At 40.7% G+C, this 23,525-nt stretch overlaps 3 protein-coding genes across 3 annotated transcripts; 2 read left to right on the top strand and 1 right to left on the bottom strand.

Moving 5' to 3' along the window:
• The first annotated feature begins 24 nt into the window (after positions 1 to 24).
• LOC116929481 (adenylate kinase isoenzyme 1) lies at positions 25 to 3,830 on the top strand. Its single transcript, XM_032936742.2, has 9 exons — positions 25 to 328; positions 849 to 924; positions 1,125 to 1,195; positions 1,302 to 1,394; positions 2,937 to 3,005; positions 3,097 to 3,217; positions 3,310 to 3,422; positions 3,513 to 3,540; positions 3,607 to 3,830. The coding sequence occupies exons 1-9, from the start codon at positions 326 to 328 to the stop codon at positions 3,645 to 3,647; spliced, it is 615 nt and encodes a 204-aa protein (XP_032792633.1). The 5' UTR covers positions 25 to 325; the 3' UTR covers positions 3,648 to 3,830.
• Positions 3,719 to 21,900, bottom strand: LOC116929434 (glycosyltransferase 25 family member). The gene is made up of 10 exons (XM_032936672.2): positions 21,464 to 21,900; positions 20,763 to 20,988; positions 20,312 to 20,654; positions 20,124 to 20,243; positions 19,844 to 20,033; positions 6,010 to 6,084; positions 5,885 to 5,942; positions 5,490 to 5,617; positions 4,676 to 4,919; positions 3,719 to 4,584 (listed from the first exon to the last, which is right to left on the bottom strand). Exons 1-10 carry the CDS (start codon positions 21,652 to 21,654, stop codon positions 4,294 to 4,296), a joined length of 1,866 nt encoding a protein of 621 aa, XP_032792563.1. The 5' UTR covers positions 21,655 to 21,900; the 3' UTR covers positions 3,719 to 4,293.
• LOC116929443 (beta-3 adrenergic receptor) lies at positions 15,823 to 21,121 on the top strand. The gene is made up of 5 exons (XM_032936687.2): positions 15,823 to 16,535; positions 17,715 to 17,878; positions 18,132 to 18,238; positions 18,313 to 18,708; positions 18,789 to 21,121. The coding sequence occupies exons 1-5, from the start codon at positions 16,159 to 16,161 to the stop codon at positions 19,308 to 19,310; spliced, it is 1,566 nt and encodes a 521-aa protein (XP_032792578.2). The 5' UTR covers positions 15,823 to 16,158; the 3' UTR covers positions 19,311 to 21,121.
• Positions 21,901 to 23,525: the final 1,625 nt, after the last annotated feature.

The raw sequence follows: 23,525 nt of genomic DNA, 5'->3' as shown, positions 1-23,525 counted from the left end.
GAACGGGGCTTTAACGAAATATCACACCAGTCGTTTTCTCTGGATTGCCGACAGCACTGCGCAGACTCACTGGACAGCGGCCAAACGACACTGAACATCAGCCGTGTAGCAGCGTCTGCACGCCGCACGTACATCGTTGCCCGGCCATCGAGCGAGCTAGGCACACAGTGAGACCACAATTTTTTGCTTCCCGAACGCATCCATTTTTCAGCCGACGTGAAAGAGTGTCGAAGACCAAGCAGACAGTGTACATTATTAAGCGTAAAACTACAAGAGTCTGACTTTCGCATTCGCCAACAACGACCATTTTCCCCTGCAAATCACCATGGTAACGCTTTTATTTTTCCGTTTTTTATTTGTATTAAAGTCAGCCAAATATACGCAGAGTGAAAGTTGAAACGAAACTCGCTATCACACCCATGGGCTATGAAAGAACGTTATCAGACTTTCGCTCTCTGTATAAGACGAAGCAGTTCATCTTTTTGATACGACCTCCTTTTGCTCTTTCCCTTCCCTCTGTTTTTTTATTATAAGCTTTAGCGCTGGGTTCTATACCATCGCGCGTTGGAAAACGAACAAAAGTGTGAAATGATTTAACGTTAAAAAAATAAAAATCACGCAGGATTCGATATACGAAATATAGTTTTTTTAAGCCAACACATGGATCAATGATTATAATGTCCAATCGTTGCCGGTGTCTAGTGTTTACTACATGGTTTCTAATGGTATTTCATGAAAAGGCAAAACTCAAATGATTAAGAAACGTTTTTTTTTTTGTTTCGTCCGCCTTATTCGCAACTTATATATATTAAAGAATACGATTTTGTTTGCTACATTTAAAATGGAAGGCTCCTACGGTAGCGCGCTCTACGATTGACATCACTCCCCTCCGCCAGGCCAATTTGCCGATCATCTTTATCTTAGGTCAGTAGACTATACAGATCACATAATTCATGTGTCGAAACAATTTTTACGTTACACTTCCAGCGTTGAAACATAACTGGAATCAGTAGAGGGCGGTACGGCGCTGTGCTATCTGATATTCAATCGAAATTTAATCTCCTAAATCCTTTAATGATGCGATTCATATGCATGGGTATTAAATTGTTGTTGGTGTTGGACAGGCGGGCCAGGATCCGGTAAAGGCACTCAATGCGCCAAGATTGTCGAAAAATACGGCTACACCCACCTGTCGGTAAGTTTAATTGCAACACAAAGTATCATTAGCTATTATTATTATTTTTTTATCTGCAATTCCAAAATGATTCTTAATTTTTTATTATTATATTATTTATTTTTAGTCGGGTGATCTTCTGCGAGATGAAGTTGCGTCCGGCTCGGAGAGAGGTAAACAACTGACGGATATTATGCAGCGAGGAGAACTTGTACCTCTGGTATGTTTGTTTTTTTGCCATCGATGTCTTCGTGTCTGTTTTTTTTGTTTTGTTTTGTTTTTATTGTCATGGCGTGAACGTTTCAGTCCCGCACTGGCCGCTAGATGGCATCAAAATCGCCTTTCCCGCTGCAAGCTCTGAGGTGGAAACGATTCGCGTTCTATCGTCTACTTATACGTTTTAGCGGAAAACTGAAAGCATAAAATCGGTCGGGCATTGTCAGCGATGTCCGTGACGCAGCATTTTCCGCAGTTTGGAGATAGAGGATTTGGTTAATCAACCATATATTCATAGTGATCAACCATTATCCGCAGTGGTTTCACAACTCGTTCGTGAAAATTCAAGAGTTTTGGCCATGTAGGCGCCAACATCTTTGCAAAAACGACCTAACAAAAATAAGAACTTTATAAGGGTAAAAGTTATATTAGGAATAAGGTCGGATTTCATTGACATGAGCGGCGCATTTGCCTCAGATCAAACCAAAATCATCGCTTCCACTTAACTGTAATTCTTTATGCCTAAACCGTATCAATCTTAGAGCACGTAACAATACAAAAGACACAATCCCTTAATACTTGAGCTTTAGCATTCGGCTTTAGGGTCAGCATTCGTTTCGTTTCAATCGATAGAACTTTTGTCATAGTTATAAATATAGCCTATAAGAATGTGTCTAGACATGACTGGCAATAGAAAACATCTCTTGACAATAAAAATGCACTAGTCTTGCATTAAATCTGTATAATTTAAGACGTAACCACATGTCCCGAGCAGTGAACATCTTACGTCATCGGACAATCTTCTACAGTTGTATTTTTTTTAAACCAATAAATGAACGTCGCCAATCATCCCAAACATCAGGAACCGTCAACTATTTAATTAAAAGAGTAATACTTTACAAAATCAAATTCCACGTATAGTCAAAATGAAAAGGACAGTTGAATAAGCCGTTAATTAGGTTAAAAATGAAAAGGTCAGAGTTTTTAATTTCATCAATCTTTAGGGAAAACCTTATGTAGGCGGCGAAAGTTCTTTAAGTGCTGATGAAAAGTACGAAGTTAAGAAGTGCAATATTTTTTAAAGAAGACGTGCAAAACTTTTGGAAGCAAAAAAGCCAAGGGAATAGATTTCAAATTCATGCGAGTTTTCTTGCCCCGTCGTTCATACCCGAAATCTGATCTCATTTAGAGTTCTCGCATATTCTTAAAAAAAAAAAAAGAAACGGAAATATCCACGTTTTCCCTAGTAAAATGTCCGGGAAAAAGAAACATGAAACTCGCATTGAAATTTCTCAGATAGAAAACTATTTTCGTGAAATTTGATGCATTATTCACTATGCCATAGACAACAATTTCTGCTGTCACGTGAACAAAGTAAAGAAAGAAAAAATCCAACCCACTCCAAGAATAGTCATGAGATGTACAGTAATATTACATATTCATAAAATGGTCCTGATGTGCAACATGCAAATTGCCAATTTAAAAAAAAAAATGATCCATATATAATGGCCAACTTATTTGCAATTGAATTATACTTTAATTTCAGGACGTTGTACTGGATCTGCTCAAAGAAGCAATGCTGTCTAAGTTGACGAGTTCTAAGGGCTTCCTTATCGTAAGTGCTTTGCGCATCACCAGTGTTGTTGTCTCCTGAGCCGAATAATAAAAAGCCATTCAATCTTTGCATAATCCCCAATGAATTAAAGGACGGCTATCCACGCGAAGTGGCTCAAGGGATCCAGTTCGAGACCGAAATCAACCCATGCGCTTTGGTCATTTATTTCCAAGTGAGCGATGACGTCATGACAGCTCGTTTGATGAACCGCGGTAAGCAAACGCAGCACGTTCTGCATTTTTTTAAATTGTTAACCTATTGATCGTTTGTTTTGCTCATTAACGATTTGCATACAACCTTTAAGGTTTGACATCTGGACGCGTGGACGACAATGAGGAGACGATCCGCAAACGACTCGATACCTTCCACAAGCACTCGCTGCCCGTTGTCGAACATTACGGCACCAAATGCCGGACGGTATGCATACATAAACGGCCATTTCATTGGTCAATTCAATATAAATGTACTTGCTTAATTGTCTATATCAATCCGTTTTGTTTTCAACAGATTTCTGCCGAAGCTCATCCGGACGAAGGTACATCATTTCCCTTTTTCTTGTTGACTTTGTTTTTAACTTAATTTGGTTTTAAATAATTCACAGTTTTCCAGAAAGTTTCCGAAGCCTTGGAAACCCTTTCGTAAACGGATCGAAGATGATGACATGCATATATAGGATTTGTTCTCAATTAGAATAAAGCACATGTAAAAGAAGATCGGTTCAGATTGATTTTGTTTGATGATTTTCTCTTTTTCGTGATGCAGTTTTGTGTATGATGTGCCGGGTTGACAGCAGGATACACGAAATACACAGTTTGGGTTTTGGCATACGCACTATAATGAAATCGAGAAGCAGGTGCCTGCAAATGAACTGAGACGTTCCCGGCTCTGACGTTTTATAAAGGTGTCAAAAAAAGATGTCATTCAGAAAATGTTAAGATTCCTTTGATATTCAAGTTAGATGGGACAGATCAATCGTAGTTCACGTGGACTAAAAATACAACACTTATTATTCAAATTATTATTTTTTTTGTTTTACTTTGCATTTTCTTTTCAATTGCATAGCAATTTGTTTTGTTTTTTGTGTGTGAAGGTATTGCTAAATAGGATTTTGAAAATTGAGTTTTTCTTTTCGCACTTTTTCAAAGCCAAAGTGAAGAAATCAAAACTCTAATTGACATTTGCTACACGAGGAAGTTTGGGGCTCTACGTCAAATTATTTCTCTCTTCTTTTAATTTGAATTTCATTCTTCATTTCCATTGATTGCCGGTGTTATTACGCACTCATTGTTTATAACTCGACGTGGAACTCGTTGCTAATTGTGGCGATCTCCTCTCTCTGGGTAGCAGCGGAGGTGCTGGTAGCATCGACGATAGGGCCCGTTTCTCCCATGGCCGGCAGTTCGATTTTGATTTTGTCCTCAATTTCAACCTCTTTGGAGCCCTTGTCGGCTTTCCCCTCTTTGGCCGCCGCATTCTTGATGATGTCCGGCACAATTTCAGACGATTCCGTATCGCTTATGTAACCCGCCTCGCCCGTGTAATGCGTAGGATACACCATCAAAGGAGCAACTGAATAAGCCTTTAAAATGCCCCACCCCCCATTTGCATTAATTGAATTTATAAAATGTTGAAAAAAAACAAATTAAAAATAAATTAATAAATAATTCAACCTTTAAATCGCGATTGGGGAAAGGTTCCTTCCATCGGCTCTCCGGATGCCTGTCGAACATGATGGGCAGGTATTCATCAACGGGTACCAGGTGGCCGAACGGTTCGCCTCTCAGTAGCTTTTCTGCTCCGCGTTTGCTCAAGATGTAAGACAATGTCCAGTAGGAATACTCGACGTTGACCAACTGTTCGCTGCCTTCAACCCACGTCTCGTTCTCGTGCTTGAGTCGCTTCCGTCCCAGGTAACTGTAACGATGTGCACACAATCAACAAATGGCCGTTGAGACTATTGCAACGCTGTCGCATTTATTTCGATACAACCGGATATCCTTTTTTTTTGTTTTGTTCCGGCTTGAGAATTGAGTGTAGAAACTCTCAAGTTCGTTGACGACAATGAAAAATCCTTGACGACAACACGTTCCATTGTCTTTCTTTCTTTTTCAACCAGACAAAATGGAGAAAGAAAATGGCGACGTGTACATAGGAAAAAGGCAATGGCGTCATAGACAACCAATAAGACTGATAGCCTACTGGGAAATAAGATTTAAAAAAAAAAGGGCGGCAGAGAAAACGATAACAACAACAAATGATGGTAATAGAAAAAAGGAGATCATTCGAATGGGAAAGTTGTTGGTTGCGATGTGCTGTATAGATGGGGTGGGGGTGAAAGACACGGAACGCGGGGGGCTGTTCCGTTCTGTATAGGAAATCAATAAAATCGAGACAGGAAGAAGAAAAGAAAAAAAGGAAGGGAATCAGAGGTTTAAGGAAGGAAATGGGATGGTAAAGCCAAAGTGGCGTTCGTTTCATTCTTACATTAAATCCCAGTCGAGTTGCAAACGATCCACCTCGCTGACGAGATCGGCAAGCTTTTTGGCAAAGTTGATTTCGAAGCGGATGTCGTCCTCGAAGACTATGCTGGCAGCCAGCTGCCGATCCACGATCTTACCATCCATACGAAAAGAATAAAATAAAGTGGATTGATTAAATGGACATTTTTCTTTTTCTTTTTGTGGAAAAAAGGTCCGAATTGGATTACGAAGAAAAACGTAACATAACAAATTGATTTGATTTTTGTATACAGGAAATCGTTTCTTGTGTGTGTGTGTGTGTGTGTGGTTAATGCAAGTCTGTCGTTTGAAAAGAGGGAATTGATGACTGGCTTTGAAAAATTGAAAATTCACGCAACCGTGACCGTGATTTTAACGTACCTCTTGCCAAATGGCGTAATGGCTGAGGAAACAGCCGATTTCTCCCATCGTCATGGCCCTGCAATCAACGTTGTACGATGTAAAGTACATTTTCTTTCAAGACTTGAATTCCACATCCAACTTACCTGTGGTGATAAGGATCGGCGAAATTCGGCAGCATGCGAATGCCCAACGAAGCGACGTAGGAATCGTTCAACGATCTGCAATTCAATAACAAACATAACAATTTCAGTTGATTTGATTATTATTTTTTAAAGTCAAGAAACCATCAATGGACGCAAATAGACTTTTTCATCGAAACTATCGAGAAATGGCTAGGACTAACCGCTCCGTTTCTAGGATTTCACCGATGACAGTTACTTAGCCATCTCACAAATCAAAGAGCAACACATACACAACACTGATTGATCTGCCACCGGAGTAACTCGCAGTTATTTCTGCACAATCCTATTTGAGTGATGGCTGTATAATTTCTTAAAACGGTGTAGCCACGGTGACCCGTCAATCACATTCAGCTAAATTACAAGGGCGATGGCACGAGGATACGAGCACAGCTATACGACAAATGCCTTGCCATCTTTTAATGTTTACTTTGAAAGCAATGATTATAGTCCTCTTCCTATGCCATGGCAATCCTATAAAAATGAGAATTGCCTTTTTTTTTTGTGTCGACCAACACAATGGGAACATCACCAGCACACGTGAAGGATTCGTTACACCAGTTTGATTATCAGTGCTGTATGATCGCCGTTCTATTGTGCACGCATTCAAAGATGATTCCATTTTCTCGGTATCGTATTATATATACGTTTTTCTGTCCATCAACTTTCCGTTGCACAACAAAAATCGACACGTGTAAGCCACACGGATATGGACGAATCACTTGATTTTTGATACATACAATTTCTATATTTAATCAGCAAAATATGGCACAAATGATAATTATACATGCCTATAGCTTCTAAATCACCTTGTCAACGTATATAGGATGAGGTCATAGACTTGAAGAAAAACACCTGAAAAGAAAACGATGGGCGGGGGCACTTGTAAAAAAAAAGGGAAATTGATTATCCCCACCAAAAGTGAGTGGCTTTAATTTTGAAAGGATTCAAAGAGGATTTCTAATGGAACGTCTTCGTTTTATCAGGAATGGAAATACCTCGAAAGAATGAGAAGAATATCAATTCGGTAGGCGTTCGTCAAATTTTTTTTCCAGCCGTTTCATCATTTTGAATTCAATATGAAACAGGGAGGGGGGGTTGTTGTAGAAGAATATGCCGCTGGGGAGGATCGATCACTGTTGCTATATAGCAAGTATATAGAGCTCTTTACGTATATATATAGGATATACGTCAGGGCCCGTCTGTTGACGAACGACATAGCTCCACCCCACATTGATTTTTTACGTTTTATATGGGCACAATAATAACATGCGGTGTAACCTTTTGGAGTGAAATGTCTAAATTCGCCAGAGAGTGGAATCTGGAAACATTCAACAACGTCTTCCACCTGCTTCTTCCACGCATTTTCATCGCATTTGATATTGAAAGAAATAAAAATAAATAGCCGAAATGATTAAAAAAAGGAACCTTGTTTTATTTTGGGGAGGGCGGGGAGAACTCGTTTTCAATTTAGTTGCATACCAAACTAGCGTAGACTATACGCAATATATCCTTTCTTTAATTAAGCAAGAGGAGAATATTCAAGTCAGAGGAAGAAGAGGACTTATTCCATTTCCTTCGCCGATTTGCAAGTTTATAATGCTCAAATAAGTAGGAAGACTCGTTAAAGAACTCACAATGCGCAATGAATTCTCAAATCTTATGTATTGATTGGAACAATGCCAGTCGCGCTGTTTCACTTTCTTCCGCAAACCCGTCCCTTTTCGCACAAGATCCCCCAAGAGAAGATGTACACTAATGAGTATAGACAGTCTATAATAGACCTATATACACTCGCGAAATAAAGTATAGTATACCCACTGTCTAATTGAATTAGCGTGTAGCCATAAAATAGCTATTGCCACGGTATAGACCGACAGACGGCCATATAGACATTGTTTAAATGAATTGAATAAAAAGGGTACACAGCGTACATCAGTATTCAGCTGCCATCATCGTGGGCTGCCTATAGTTCCGTATACAAAATAAAATACTCGTCGACCCCTATACATCACAGCCAAAAAAAAAAACAGGGAATTTTGATAAAAGCACTTGATTCGGCAGTCTACACCGTTGCCAACACCGAATAAAATACACAAGAGCCTATAATGAAAATCGAATGTGCAAAACAAAAACAATTTTTCTTTCTTTCTTTCGTATACTGACGATAACTTTTCCTTTCGTGCCGATATACGTAGATATACGTGTTGACTGTCTAATAAAATCGTCCCTTCTTCTTCTATGCGCAACGAAAGACCGCAAAAGAAGGGCGGCTGCGTTCAATTTATCCAAGTGCTTCATCCATTAGCGCTTGTGCAGCGGACTATAAAACGATAAAATATATAGAACATGACCTACTTTGACCGACAAAGGCGGCCAGCGTCTATTCGAAGCCAAAGGGACACAAGTGGTTGCCATTGGCCAAGTGGAAGAGTCTCTAGATTATATAAATGTACACACTTTGATACGTTGTAGAACGGCCCGGTTTAGATGTTGCATTACAACTCGTCGTGTTAGTCGTATCATCTTTGGCCGTGCCAATGGATATATAAACGGTCCCGTTTCCTTCTTTTTCTATATAGCAAAAGTTGCTTTTGACCGACATCTTTTTTATTTCTTTCTTCCCTGATCCCTCAACATACGTTTTTCTGCATAGACAGCAAAAGAGCCTTATACCATCCACCCACCCCTTCTGTTTCGAGTGTTTTCCTTTCGCGTTATGGAGATCCGGGGGCGAAACTTTGAAACTTCCTCCCATTTTCCTCCAAAAAAAAAAAAAAAAAAAAAATGCAAATGATGCAAAGAATAAATTTTGTTTAACGTTTGGAAAAACATGTCGAAGAGAGAAGGGGCGAAAAGCGTAAAGTTTGTTGACAGTTTGGCACGGCACAGCTACAACTGTTTAGATTCGTTCGTTTTACTTGCCGCCCGTTTGCATAAAACAAAATATGCCGGGGGGCATAACAGCGGCACGATCAGACGATCTCAAAACAAAAAAAAAAATTCTTGCAAGGATGTGAGGAGGTTTAACGACGAGATAAAACAAACGTTGAACGAAAGGCGCAAAACACTGCTAATATACGAGAAAGCTGCTGGCGTTCACCGTGAACGACTATATATACGTCACGGCCTTGATTGCAAACGATACGGCCCATTTCTTAAATAGAAAATACATAATGCACTACGTTGTTCGTTAGGCCTATATATGCGGCATCCGCCATCGTTTTTCTCGCCTTGCGCGCAAATAAATGTGTATACATCCCATCTCAATAAACAAAAGCCCGGCTTGTACGACTAACATAAGCAGTACAACAATAACGCATACCCCGAAATGACCGCATGTATAATATATTGCGGTGCAACAAGCAAGTGATAAATGAGAGTTGGTCAACTGAAAGGCCGAATCGACTTCAATGCATTCACGCAAAGCGATCAAATCCATCTGGACAACCATATCGGTATATTTATTTAACGAGTTCATTCCATGCTGGGTATATATGTGTGTATACAGTACATCAGTTTGATGTATACATATATACATACATTTAGAAACAGAAAGAAAGAAAAAAACAAAACAAACGGATGGTTGGCTAAACGGTTAGCTCCTCTCAGTTTAGTTGCATCATCGTACATACGCCATCTGTCTAGAATATTTTGCTATATATCAGCGAATCAACCGCATTGCAGTCGTATTGGGCAGTTTGTGATTGATGAATCGGTTATTATTATTGAATGGAATGTACTACGTCCTCTTTAATCAAACGCGTAGAGTGACGAAATGGAGAAAATAATGGAATTGGAGACGAGCTTAACGCGTGAAAGGATAACACGCGGCAAACGTACATATAGAAGCTATACATAAAGATATTTCTCCGGCCAAGACCATTATGATGCATCTATATTGAATGCAAAGTCTTTTGCATCTATTAGATTTTCGATTTTTCAATCATGCGGAGGCGGAAGCAGCACAAGCGGATCTACGCAGATAAAGACGAGTTATAGCAGTTTCACGGCGAACTTTCGTTCCATTATTTCAAAGAGTTCAGTACGTCTGTAATCCTCTGTTTGCCCTTTGGATACATAAAAAATGCAAGTTGGGCCAAACAGATGACTCATTAAAATACGACTATAAGGTCTATGTATGGGGGAAGAGTCTTCTCGGGTTTAGCTAAAAAGCGAGCAAAAGTCTCAAATGAAAGACTATGGCAATACAAAATAGAGACAATTTGGAACGCTGCAATGCGTATCCATCAACAATTGAAAAGCGTGAATGCTAAAGTCCTCTATCTATAATCCCTTTTATGTATGCCACCGTATTAGCAAAACATGTGTAAACGACCCTAGAAAAAGGAAATCGATTTACATTTTGTGATGATGAGTTGTTGATCCTATTCAGCAATTATGCAGTCGTTTTGTTCGGAGAATTCGTTTAGTAAAATAGCTGATATTCAAAATCTTCAGGACACGATGATGAACACGATTAACTCTAGTCGCTTTTGCGCTGCGGTGAGTTGTGCAAATCGACTCAATCAACAAGTTTTCAACAAATAACTATATAGACTTAAGCTGCCATCACGCAGCATCCAACACATGGCCGCAGCTGGTTAACGATACATATTATATATAAACGCTCGAAACAAACCAAACATTTTTGGCTATCCATTTTTACCCAACGGCTGATGTATAGTTATACTCGTAGGCTATATAAGCTAAATACTACACAGAAGCAGACACTGCTGGAGATATTGTTCTTTTCTTTCTTCTGTTTACCTTCTGGACGTCTTAAATGTGTTCCAGACTACAGTACCCGCAAAAAGTGTCCGAACGCGGGCCTTGTTTTGGACTTTTTTACATTGAGTCTTACGGCGGCGGGTACCTAGCGCGGACCGGGAAATCGGGCTCAAATATGTCAGCAAAGCAATTAAATTTTACAGTTTTGCTGACAAAATAACAAGCTATAGGGTACTAATTTTTTAATTTTTTTTCTAATAGGATTTGTTGACCAGCATGCTGGTCAACAAATAAACGAACACTGCCCCTAATTTCTATAGCGTCTTATGGCACCATGCCCTATTTATAGATATTTATTTCGTATGTAAGGAATCATTATGTACATAATACAATTATTCCGTTACATAAAGAACTCTTTCGTTAATATTCTATGTTAATGGCTATAGTGTAATATCAATATTTAATTAAGGAGAAGGGTTTTTTTAAACAGGGAAGGTCATATCTTGTTACCCGACAAAACTAGTTTAATTTTTTTCCACCAGGGGCGCTGGTTTTACAAACGAAAAGGTTTTTTGTTTACTATATACTATTTAAAATGAATACCTGAATCTGTTTGACAAAAGGAGAAACACTTTTCAAAAACTCGACAAGGATTTGTCTACAAAAAATAGCGACTGCTGTCACCACAGATAGTTAGCTGTCAAAAAACTACTGGGCGAATACATCGCCCCTGGTGGAAAAAAATTAAACTAGTTTTGTCGGGTAACAAGATATGACCTTCCCTGTTTAAAAAAATTCTCCTTAATTAAATATTGATATTACACTATAGCCATTAACATAGAATATTAACGAAAGAGTTCTTTATGTAACGGAATAATTGTATTATGTACATAATGATTCCTTACATACGAAATAAATATCTATAAATAGGGCATGGTGCCATAAGACGCTATAGAAATTAGGGGCAGTGTTCGTTTATTTGTTGACCAGCATGCTGGTCAACAAATCCTATTAGAAAAAAAATTAAAAAATTAGTACCCTATAGCTTGTTATTTTGTCAGCAAAACTGTAAAATTTAATTGCTTTGCTGACATATTTGAGCCCGATTTCCCGCTCCGGGCCCGGCCCCCCCCCCCCAACACCCTTTATTTAAAAGTCCAAAACAAGGCCCGCGTTCGGACACTTTTTGCGGGTACTGTATATATGCACATTTTTTTTTTTATTTCGGGAAGGGGGTTTTGCTTGTCTTCAGACGCCATTCAATGTCAATGCGTCTATAGCCAGATTGAATACAATCTGCTCTTGTATTCTGCGTGGCCAAAGAGAGAGAGAGAGGAAACGAAACAAAAATAATAACAAGAACGTCGACGTTGTGGAAGGAAGGATTCTTGTTTTCTTGCAAAAAGCATATCAACAAAGAGGTTGATAGAGATCTGAAGGGAACTGCATCTATTTATTTCAAGAGCAGAAACAAAATCGAAAGATGGCCACTACGCACAGAAAGGGGCCCATTGTATAAACAATCACAAACAAGAGGGGAGTACTTTTGAGATTGTTGACCGTGTGGCATTGCTGTCGGTCTTCCTACTATACATTCTGTTCCAAACGCAACAGACGTCAACAATGCCACAGGGAGCGATGGGCGAGGCCACGGTTCCATTTACCTTTTTTTATATTATCCCGACATCGGGAGAAAGTTTCAAAAAAATAAAAAAGAATGTCGTCAATTTTGTATGTATACGACGTCAGCAAGAATTTTGGTGTTTGCCATACGATTGAGGCGGCGTAAAAAGAAAGATGGCACCGCATTTATTACGTGCCGTTCTATATACTTCACTTGCAACAACGTCTCTGGCGAAAAACCCCAGAAAAAACAGCTCGTCCTACTGAATCTGACGCTCAACGACGAGCTACAAATTCATGGAATAAAAATTAAAAAAAAACACATACGGGAAAAGGGCAAAGCCGATTAGTGAGTAAGCCGATTGCCGATATAGAATAAGAGAGCTTGCACAATCTATATAGTCATTGTTTCCTATATTTGATAGACACGTGTAGACGAAGGTAAGAGAGGAGTCGAAGAAGATCCATGTAGCTCTACATGTTACGTGTCTACGTACGCATCCCTAATGAAATATACACTGCTGAAACTAATATAGACAGTATGCAGACGAAAAAAAGGGGAAATGATGAAACAAGACAGACGAACATCATAGCTCTGCTTTTTGAGATAAAATTAGCCTCACGTCTTAAAAATCAACACACATATCGAACCTAAATTATATATACAGAGTTGCCTTCCCGTCAACTACGATCTTTATTAAAATACTAGAGTTCTCTATATATTTCTTCCTTCTATCCCATATTTTCGCTTTTATTATTATGTATTTATTTAGAATACAATAAAAAAAAAAGGACTGACTGACTCAGTGACTCCAATTTCGGCTTACGTACTGCAAGGTCCGGTCTATATAATATAAACGAAGCGCCCAAAACGGAAGGAAGAACATATTTCGTGGGTGAGGGCGTTGGGCGTTTGAATATAACGCGCCCACACACACACACACACACACACAGTCGAGTCTAGAGCCCTAGACTATACAGCGTCGATGTAATGAAAAAACAACTCGGCAAAAAAAAAAAAAAAGGCGAAAGAAAACAAATTCTTGTTTGGCTATATGTGGAGCCACAGCGAAAAATTGCAGTTTCGTGAAACTTTAAAAAAATCAAACTCTATACGACGCGTCGTTAACGGCATTCCCTTTATACTCGCAGTATAAATGCAATGAAACGAGCAATTATACACATTAAAGTTATCCATTTTTTTTTTCCTTTCTTATTTTTACTGATTGATTCATCGATGTCGTTCGATTTTGAAAAACAAAATAACTGATGATAGGCGTCGCTGAGATATACGACGCTCTTATCAAACGAACGTTCCAACAGCTGCGAGGGCGTTGTAAACAACTGAGACGATCGCGCCAGCAAAATAACTGACCTTCCCTTCCATCTTGTTCAAACTTCCATACCATCAAAATCGGACTGCACCTATAGACTATGTGAACAAACGATATTATATAGGCAACTCGTAGTCACAAAAAAGGCTGGCGGTATCGGTGATTCGACATATTCGCTAAATACAAATGTAAACAGCACAAGAAAGGCAAACAAAATGTTTCTTTTTTAAGGTGCTGTTTTTCTTTCCCATTTTCTTATATGCAAGAAGAGCACGACAAAACGCTTGAAGACCATAACAGGACAAAAGGCTTAGACGTGTGCTTACACAAATAAGGGCGTTTATATATTCGCTATTGTCAACTGTAAAACGTTAGGCAAAGAAAAAAGAAAGGCTGAAAATATATATGGCATGTATAATAGAATCAAGTCGGTTCAGTATAACCTGCCTGGCAACGGATTGTATATCGTTCGGGAGCCGTTAGATTCGCGCCAACAACCGCAACTACATCCACTTTGAGTTGCTCTAGTGATGCAAGCTATGCAGATAAAGGCGTGGTCAAGCATCACACAATAGCATTCGATATATACAGAATTGAATCGCACAACCAAACACGGACCTCTTTAACAATCTGCAGACTCTCATTTTCGAGAAATGAAATGACGACGTCTAGCATGTGCACGACAGACTTGCATAATATACATTAATTACGTAGCTAATAATTCTCTCGGGTCGGCATCGCTGTAGACAAGTTCCCCGAAACAGCAAGCCGACCATAAAGTTTTATAGAAACCATAACAGGGCGAGAAAGCAATGGCCAACGCTGTGTGTGTCGTCCATATGTCACACGTGACGCGGAATATAGTCTATATGCATATACGCAATATAGAATCAAGTTGCTAATGGAGACCTATACGATGTTCCATCCAAGTTTGATGGCACGGAAAGAAAGATGGAAGCTCGTAAATAAAAAACAAAACATTTTGAAAGCAAATGGCGCTTTATATGGCATCCAAACACGATTGAAACATTCTAAATGGACTCGATAGCTTTCAATAAAAACGCGTGCAAAAAGAAGGACAGCGAGTAGATGGTAATGTCGTTCCATTCGTTCGTCGCTTCCTCTTTTTTTTTTGCCCAACGTCGGGATGGCGAGTTACAAATGGATTCCAAATAATATTTAGAAAACAGATGGAAAAGGACTCTCGACAAGTTCAAGGCGCTAGCCAACAAAAGACGCGCGCATCGAGTTAGTCGTTGATTGACGTAACACCGTAGAAAGACGGCACTCGCGTTCATACAGTGACAGATTTATCGAGTGTCTTCTGATTTCAGCTGGAGGGAGAGACTTGGCATCTGAAAATGATGGCCGATAACGGCGGCGAAATGCAACACGGCACAGAAGGATTTCGAAAAAAGTGGGGAAACGGATATTGAATTGGCTTTCGTATACACAAATATGTATATACAAGAGGAGGCCTATTGCATCATCAGCACTGTTGCTGCCAGGCTATTGTTAACTCGGAACACAATGGAATGCGTAGGTTACGGCAAAGAAAGGATGTAATGTGGGGGGGACTTGAAAGCATTCTCTTTATTTAGAAAAATAAAAATGAAGCATTAGCTTATGCTGTTTGAACGCAAATGTCGATGTGATGCAAACAGAAGCTGATGTTTTAAAAAAAATTGTTGCAGGAAAAAAAAAATAGGAAAAATGTTCTCCGTGAATGGGGAAAGCTATTAGACCGGAACGGTATACATACACAACAAGGTGGGAGGTCATTTCTCAGAGTCAAGTCGATAAGACGCGATTTTTTTACGTATATACATGCCAAATGAAAAGCTATAAATAAAAACGAATTTAGGCTTGAAAGTCGCTTCGATAGGCTAAGAAAAAAACATATATATACATTTATATGCAAATGAAGTATTAAAAAATAAAATAAAAAAAGGATTCTTATTTTATTTTTTCAAATGAAGGGCGTTGGGCATGCGCTCGGCTTTGCGCCGTCACCCCGCCATGATAGAGAATATTTGAAGGTATAAATGTTTGTTCCCGCCCCAGGAGGAAAACGGCCAGCATCGGACAGGAAGGTTGCGAGGAGAGGAGCGGCCACACCGAGTGTGTGGGCGGAAGAAGGAGATTCGGGAGGGGGGGACTCGCACAGAGAGACGCAACATCCAACCACTAACCAACCAAACGCAGTGATAGCCCTCAAAAGACGGACAGGTTTCTTTCCAACTAGAAGCGCTTTAACTCTTCTCTCCAATAACAAACGTCATCAGTGGAAATTAAGTTTTAAAAAAATAAAACAAAAAAAAAAAAATCCTCCACATCTCAAATTCAAAAGTTTGTTTGTCGCGTCAATGTAGTTCGTCAGTGCTGAATAAAACAAAAATCACGCGCACGGAAAAAAAAAAATCAAATGGAAATGTGGTCGTCCGCCTCGCCATCTTCATCCGGATTGGAAAGCAGAGATGGCGAGACGTGGCCGTGTTTGTGGTTCAACGCGAGTCACGCACTGGGTAATTGCAATAACATGGCGGTTGGCTCGTCGGACGTGAGTGAAATGGCAGACGATCAAGCGGATTCTTCAATTCAGAACATAACAGAGATCTATCAAACATGGACGCCCGTTTTGATCTTCTTCTGCGCTCTGACCTTCTTCGTCAACGTGTTCATCGTCATCGCGGCCAGATGGATGCGTCGACCGCTAACGCCCACCATGTACTTCAGTTTAAGTCTGGCCGCTGCCGACGCTGTGGCGTCATTGACAGTCGGACTGGGTCTCGTTTTCAACAGGTAAATCATTTATGTCTACATTTTATTGACAGCTGATTTGATTCGTCTATTTTTTTAAAAAAAGAAGAAAGGAATGTTTCATTTAACGAGACGTATTGCGGACTCGTTGATTTGGTCGTTGGGGACGGGTCTTTTTAATTTGGGCAACTCAATACTTGGTAGGCATTAAGTAGACGATATTATCACCGATATTGAACATACGAGTTTCAACCTTGGCGAGATCGTGCGTCTAACAAGACGCTCGTTACAATGCCCCGCTTTTTTGGATTGCGCAAAGAGAAAGAACAAAAACGAGGGATGCGAAACATGAGAAGTGAAGACTGTTCGATTCCATTAGTGCTGGATGGAATCGAATGATGATCCAATTAACAAGACTGGCTGCGTGAAAAGAGATATGGATGGTTGGGACGACGAGGGGGAAAAAAAATTGAACATTTTCAGGTCGCGCAATCCATTAGGACGACACAAAGAGGGACGGGATGCAGGAGGCACTCTGACCAAAAGCCAAGTATCATATCTAGTTTTGTTTTGTGTGTGGAAAGAACTGCGTGTGTGCTGGCCATGTTGACGTGTTCAGCCGCACGGAGGGCTTACACAGACAAGTAACGAAAAGAAGAGAGGCGGATCATGACTTCATATACGGCCATTGTTGTCGGATTATTACCTAGTGACCTGCGTTACGTATATACGATATGAAAGTCAAAGAAAAACACGAACTACATCCAAAAATATTTTCATTCTCGATGGAAATGAATCAAATTGCGGCGAGTATTATACCAAACGTATCGATTTCCGCGTCTAACAGGTAGCATTCCATAAAAAAAAAACAAAAAAAAACGTTGTTCCTTTATTGACGACCAATTAGGTGGTCAACGCGAAAGCCAATCAAAATAGACCTAGCCGTTACAAGTCCATTTTAAAGTGAGCACGAAAATAACGTGCCCACCTGTGGCGACGCATCGAGAGATCAAAAGAAGAAAAAAGACAAACAACCATAAAAAGTCCGGAGATAAAAACAAAAGGTAACAAGTATCAGCTAAATATAGCACTTTTTTGTTGTTGTGTTGTTTAACAACCCCCACGTGTGCGCTAAAAAAACAAAAAAAAGTGCGCAGATCCCCCCCCGAATGATGTCCAATTTCGGCTAATTTTGTGTGCGTCTCTCTTTCGTTCCGACAGTTTACTGCCTAAGGTCTACAATGTGGACATACCAGACTGGGGACCTTGCAGCATGCTGGCCATGGAAGCCATTCGATTGGCTGCCGTCATTGTCACCGTTTTCCACTTATTGGCTCTAGCTGTCAACCACTACATTGGCATCGCTCGACCACTCCACTACGCCGGTAAATAAGACGCACCAAAAACTGTCGCATCCCAACTCCCATTCCCTTTTTTTCAATTGCGAAAACAAACGGGTGCGGGGTACCAGCAGCTGATCTGCTTCCACTAAACACCCCCCGTCAATAACAAAAGTCTATTTGTGTGTTAAGTTTTTTTATAGAAAAGATAAGAAAAAAAGAAAGAAAAGAAATGGTAGTGCTAATATTAACGACCATATTGCGTTTGTTTGTTTGGAAAATATAAACAAATACGCAGCCATCATGACGAAACGTGCGGCTAGCGTGTGCATGGCCATCCTGTGGATCGTCCCAAACGCCGCATTGTTCGCCTACTTTTCATCCATTGAAAACCAAGGATTTCAGGTAAGCCAATTTAGCCCAGAGTTAGAACGCAATGAATTCGATCAAAAAATCGATGGCACCATTTTGCTCTAAAGTCCCAAAGATGCAAAACGGATTTCATCCGCGAGCTGCGCTTCCGCGGCCAATACGCCAGCTTCTTTTTCGCCCCGCTCGTCTTGATGATCTTCATCTACGGCCACATTTTCGTCATCATCCGACGACATCAGGCCAACCGCAGGGCCTTGATTCAGCACGGATCCATGGCCCGACACACGACGCCCGTCTCCTCGACGAGGGCGCACAGCGCGGTCGCCTTGGAAACGACGGCCAGTTTGCGTTACCCATCTCATCCGTCGTCCGTTTCATCGGGTCGACGGTTACCAGCAAGCGGCAAACCGACGTCATTCCACCGTCAGCGCAACAACTGCTCCGTGCCCACCAATTCGGAGAGTATCGATCACAGCAACAACGCCGTCAACAGAAATGTCAAGGTGATGACTTTCTTTTCTTTCCGCCATTATGCAAAAAATGATCATTTCGCATTCAAACACATTTGTGTGTGTGTGGATAGGCCATCATCACGACGCTGCTGATTGTCGGCACTTTCATTCTGGGCTGGATGCCGGCTGTCATCTGGTTCATCGTTTACTGCAAGGATTGCATCGTGACGTTTGAAAGCCTCGATCCGATTGTGACGCTGCCTATCGGCATCACCGTTAACAGTCTGATCGTTCTCAAGTCGTTCCTCGATCCTATTATCTACACGGCACGCATGAAAGACTTCAAAGTGGCTTTCCACCGGATGCGCTATCAGGTGCTGTCCAAATGCTTCCCGCGCTGCCGCTGGTGGGGTGGCGGAGAAGGTCCCGACGACGACGCCACTATGGTTCATTTTAATCGCAGTCTCCTGCTCGGCAACAATTCAATGGCCCATTCGACCATACACAATCACCCGTCAATTCAAACTCGACGCTCCATACGGTTCAACCAACCGAAAATCAATCGCGCAAATAGCAACGGGTTAGTCGATGCGTCCCACCATCAAGCGGCCGTCATCGTCGATCAACGCGACGGTGAACGCGTCGATGGATAAAGTGGACGCGGCGCCATTTTTAAATCCCCGTACGTAAGACAAACACGCGACAGTCGATAACGAAAATAAATAAATAAGGGCAAAATGGAGAAGCGCTTCATCACGGCAGACACAAACACACTCGACACCGGATCAATGTATACCGTAATCGGCACTGGGTTGGTTAGCGTTCAAGAGACCAACTCACGCGTGTGTAATGTGACAATATTTAATCGAGCATTGGCCCGTAAAAATGGCGATGCTTTCAGTGTGTTCGTTGCACGCGTTTCAAGCCAACCCCAAAAATGTATGCCGGTCTACTTTTTCTTTTTTTTTCACTCGGTTCCTTAATGGATGTCGAAGCAAAGTGTTTTGACACACTTCTACCCAAGCCCTCGCTTTCTTTGTTGCATCAACCAATCGGGACATGCAGTATCGATGTAATACATGTTTTTTTTTTGTTACTTTATAGCCGAGAGATATAATCTCTGTCGTTGACAGGCCGCTGCTGCCACTAATTATTAGTTGACGAGAGAAAGGAAGAAATGACTTACTTTCCGTCGACGGCGTTGATTAATTTGTGCTTTAGGCCGAGCTGATTCATGGACCATTCCATGCGTGCCCGTCTCTCCGGACGGCGTTCCAAATTGATCAGGAAGATTTCGTCAAATCCGTGCGTGCTTTTGGCAGGCGGCGTTACGTATTCGGTTAGCTGCTGGTGAGCGGTCATCGGAGGGAAATCCACTTTGAAAAGAAATGACATCAATAAAATGAAAAATAAACGTCAAAAATAAATCAATGATTATATTAAGACGGAGGAAAAAAAAGAATTACCTGAAGCTTCTAGCATGATATTGGTCAACTGGGCGTAGTCATCTTGGATCGTTTGACTTTCGTCGAGCGGCGCCAGAAGATAACCGAACTTGATTTGATTGCAAATGTACACTGGAACATCTGAATAAACAAAAAAGAGAAACGCCAGTGTTTGCCGACGAAGCGAGTGACGTCGCATTTTTCGTTACCAGTCCAATAGCCGGAAATGGCAAAAGTGATGACATCATCGTGAGGGCCGTTGTAGCCATTGATATTCTCGGGTCTGAAAGTCAGTCGTTTGGATTCCACTTGACGCAGATCGACCAAGAAACACGAGTGTACGACGATGACCCGGTGGCAACCTTTGTTTTCACGCTCGCGGATTGGCTTGTACTCGTCAGTTCGTCGATAATAGTAATCGAGACCCATGCCGCACCAGTAATTCGAGTACAAGCTCAGCGTGTCGAGCATGGGCGCGACAACCGGGTAATTCGTGTTGACCATCGTCTTCAGTGTTTGGTTGTTTGTCAGGAAAACATCGCAATCTACAAACTGCAGTTGAAGGGCGTTAGTAATCATCTCACAACAAAGCAGAATTTTACGTTGATGCGGTACGTAAAATCCCTAATTGAATTCGTGCACGTAAATCAAGCAATTTACCCAAACAAAATCCGCCCACAGTTCTCGCCCTTTATCCAGAGCTTCTTCCCTCAAACTGATTATGTGCTTGAATCGCTCCTGAGTCCAATTTGTCGGGATTTTATCGTCGGCTACGGAAGGGGAGGAAGTCAGTTCGTGATAAATGTGATGATATGAATTTTCTACAGAAGCAATCCATTTGTTCATTATCTGCAGGCTCTGATCTTGGTTCTGATCGCTCTTGATCCTGTTAGTTGCATGTTGACAAAATCATTATTAAGTTTTGTCATTTTGAATCACATTGTTCCGTGCACATTATTGTATTACTAAAACACCAGGAAGAAAGATTGCAACAAGAATAAATAAGCTTTTTTTTTTTATTTATTTTGTCTGTAGAAATAATTTTTTCAGGTGGGACAAAGAAACCGTTGTGACCGACTGAAATTATTTCCTCCACCACACAAAGCATGTTAAACCTTAAAATTAAACCTGGGGTTCTAGAAAGCTTAAATAGGTTTCGATATAAGTAAGTTTCACCTTCACCTGGGGCAATGGCATTTTCATTTGTATGTGAAAAGCAACCCACCAACACGTTAGAAGAGAAAAAACTTTAAAGAAGAAGTTGTCAAAATTCTTGGGAAGCAAAGGATGGGAAAACATATAGGCAAAAAGAAAAAAAAGGAAATCATTTTATAGCTGCTTGGTAATAACCTTCACTTTACCATAATGTCAATCTACTTTTCGGGTAGTCCAACTCTTCAAATAGTTTTAGGAAATATGGCAGTGTGTGGGCTTTGTTTCTGACAAGCAAAGTAACGAGAACTGTGGGATCATCGCGGAAGGTGGCCTGTGTACAGCTTGCAAACAAAAAGACGCAAAGTCCCACTGAAAACTCCCAAATTGACGTTTTCATTCTCGAAGATGCGAGCTGCCACGTTGACGCCACAAGTGAGAATGAAGCCGGGACAAACACTCGAAGTCTCGAACAGACTCGTTGTCGGGGGGTTGAGAGCACGAAATAAGATATATGTCTGATAAGGAATTTCACATCTGCTGCAACGATCCCCCCTCCACAGTTCCACGTTTAGAATAACTGACGCACCCTTCGAATCTGTCGACAGTCAAAATATTCCATGTGAACGTCGGGAGTCGGGAATGGGTTTGTTTAGGTCAACGAATTCCGCGCAATTTCTAACGACAACCTTAAATTGTTTATACCAGCTTTTCTATATTTGTGTCAAAATTGCGTCATCAATACAGCTGATGCGACTTCATTAAGAACTCAAATTAACTTGCAAACCAATGAAATATTTTAATTTGTTTCGAATATCGGCAAAATGCAAAATTCAAGAAACAGAAAATTCATTCTGGAAATCGAAAAGCGACGCTAGCGCCGCCGCTTGCCTGGCAGTTCTGTGGGCATAACACATTAAGAGACGGACCAGGGCATCTGTCTGGAACAAGTAAGGGGAAATGAAATGGGAGCAAAGAAGACACAAACATTGAAAAAAAAAAAACTTCTTTCAGTGCTTTCTAGAAAACTTGATTGGGGGAGAGAAACATTCAATGGGGAGATAATTTGTAGAAAACATTTAAAAAGTCCAGTCGTGGGATCAGACTCCTTCAAGCGCAGAAACAATTTTTTTGTCTATGACATACGAGACGACGGCTGCCTCGAAATGCTTGTCTGCCTTCTTGATTTCACGAGCCTGTGCCAACAATATAAGGTTGAATGAGACCACACAATTCTTTAGTCTTTCCCGTTTTCTTGCCAATACGGCTGCAACAACAACTTTTAAATAAAGAGCAACAGAAATATTATGTATACTATTTAAAACGTGTAAAAAAAACATACTACTTTGCACTTAACTTGCTCACCCATCGTGAAACGTTTTTATTTATCTTTGACGTTTTTTTTTTTCAATTTGAGGTTAAGTAATGCTTAATGCCGCAATAATTTCAGCAGTACAGATAAAGACGATAGCAGCCGAAAGCGACTCTCTTTGTTGCCCAGCTAATATCGTCATGGAAGTGTGAAAAATCATCTGCTTGAAACCATTTTGGACGAGACTGGTCCCAATCTATTGCATTAGTTCTCTAGTCTCACTTGAATATGCCCACAGTAAAGTTGAAAACCACGCACATAGATTCCCACTACGCGCTTAGCATCGAACTCGGAATCGTACCATGGCACAAGGTCATCACACTCATGTAGATTCATAACGAGATAATAACGAGAAGCGAATGGGGATCACCAGCTGCTGCTGGTTACAGGACTATTGCCGAACCTTCTTTCTCAACGCCTTGTTTATGGCAAATAGTACGTTTCTATACTTAATGCATCCATGCTCAAATGTTTGGAATTAGCAGACGAGTTGCACTTGCTTTTATCAACAGAAATGTTCAGCATGCACATCATTTCAGGCGTGATGAAGGAAATTTAGAGCTCGTTCACAGCAGTAAGAAAGTATACAATAATTCATTCAAAAGGATTTATGAACATGATGGCATTTCGAAAACTTCACTACTTTTGCTCGTTCGTTTAACTCTCACGGTTCTGTCAGAAATTGCTGAAATTGCATGGTGTTGTGGGAGAAAACCGCCATTGCTCGTAGCTTTCTCTTTTATGGTTATCGGGCGTGAAGTGACCACGAAGTACTTGAAGGCGATTAGTCTACAGTAAGCTCAAATTAGGTTTACCATTCACACAACCATGTTGTTCCTAAAACAGGTATATCATATTAATTATAGAGACCTATACTAGCCACACAACAGATGTTTTGT

Source organism: Daphnia magna, linkage group LG8 (assembly GCF_020631705.1).
Source record: "Daphnia magna isolate NIES linkage group LG8, ASM2063170v1.1, whole genome shotgun sequence".
NCBI lineage: Eukaryota > Metazoa > Arthropoda > Branchiopoda > Diplostraca > Daphniidae > Daphnia > Daphnia magna.
This window is presented reverse-complemented; position numbering and strand designations above follow the sequence as displayed.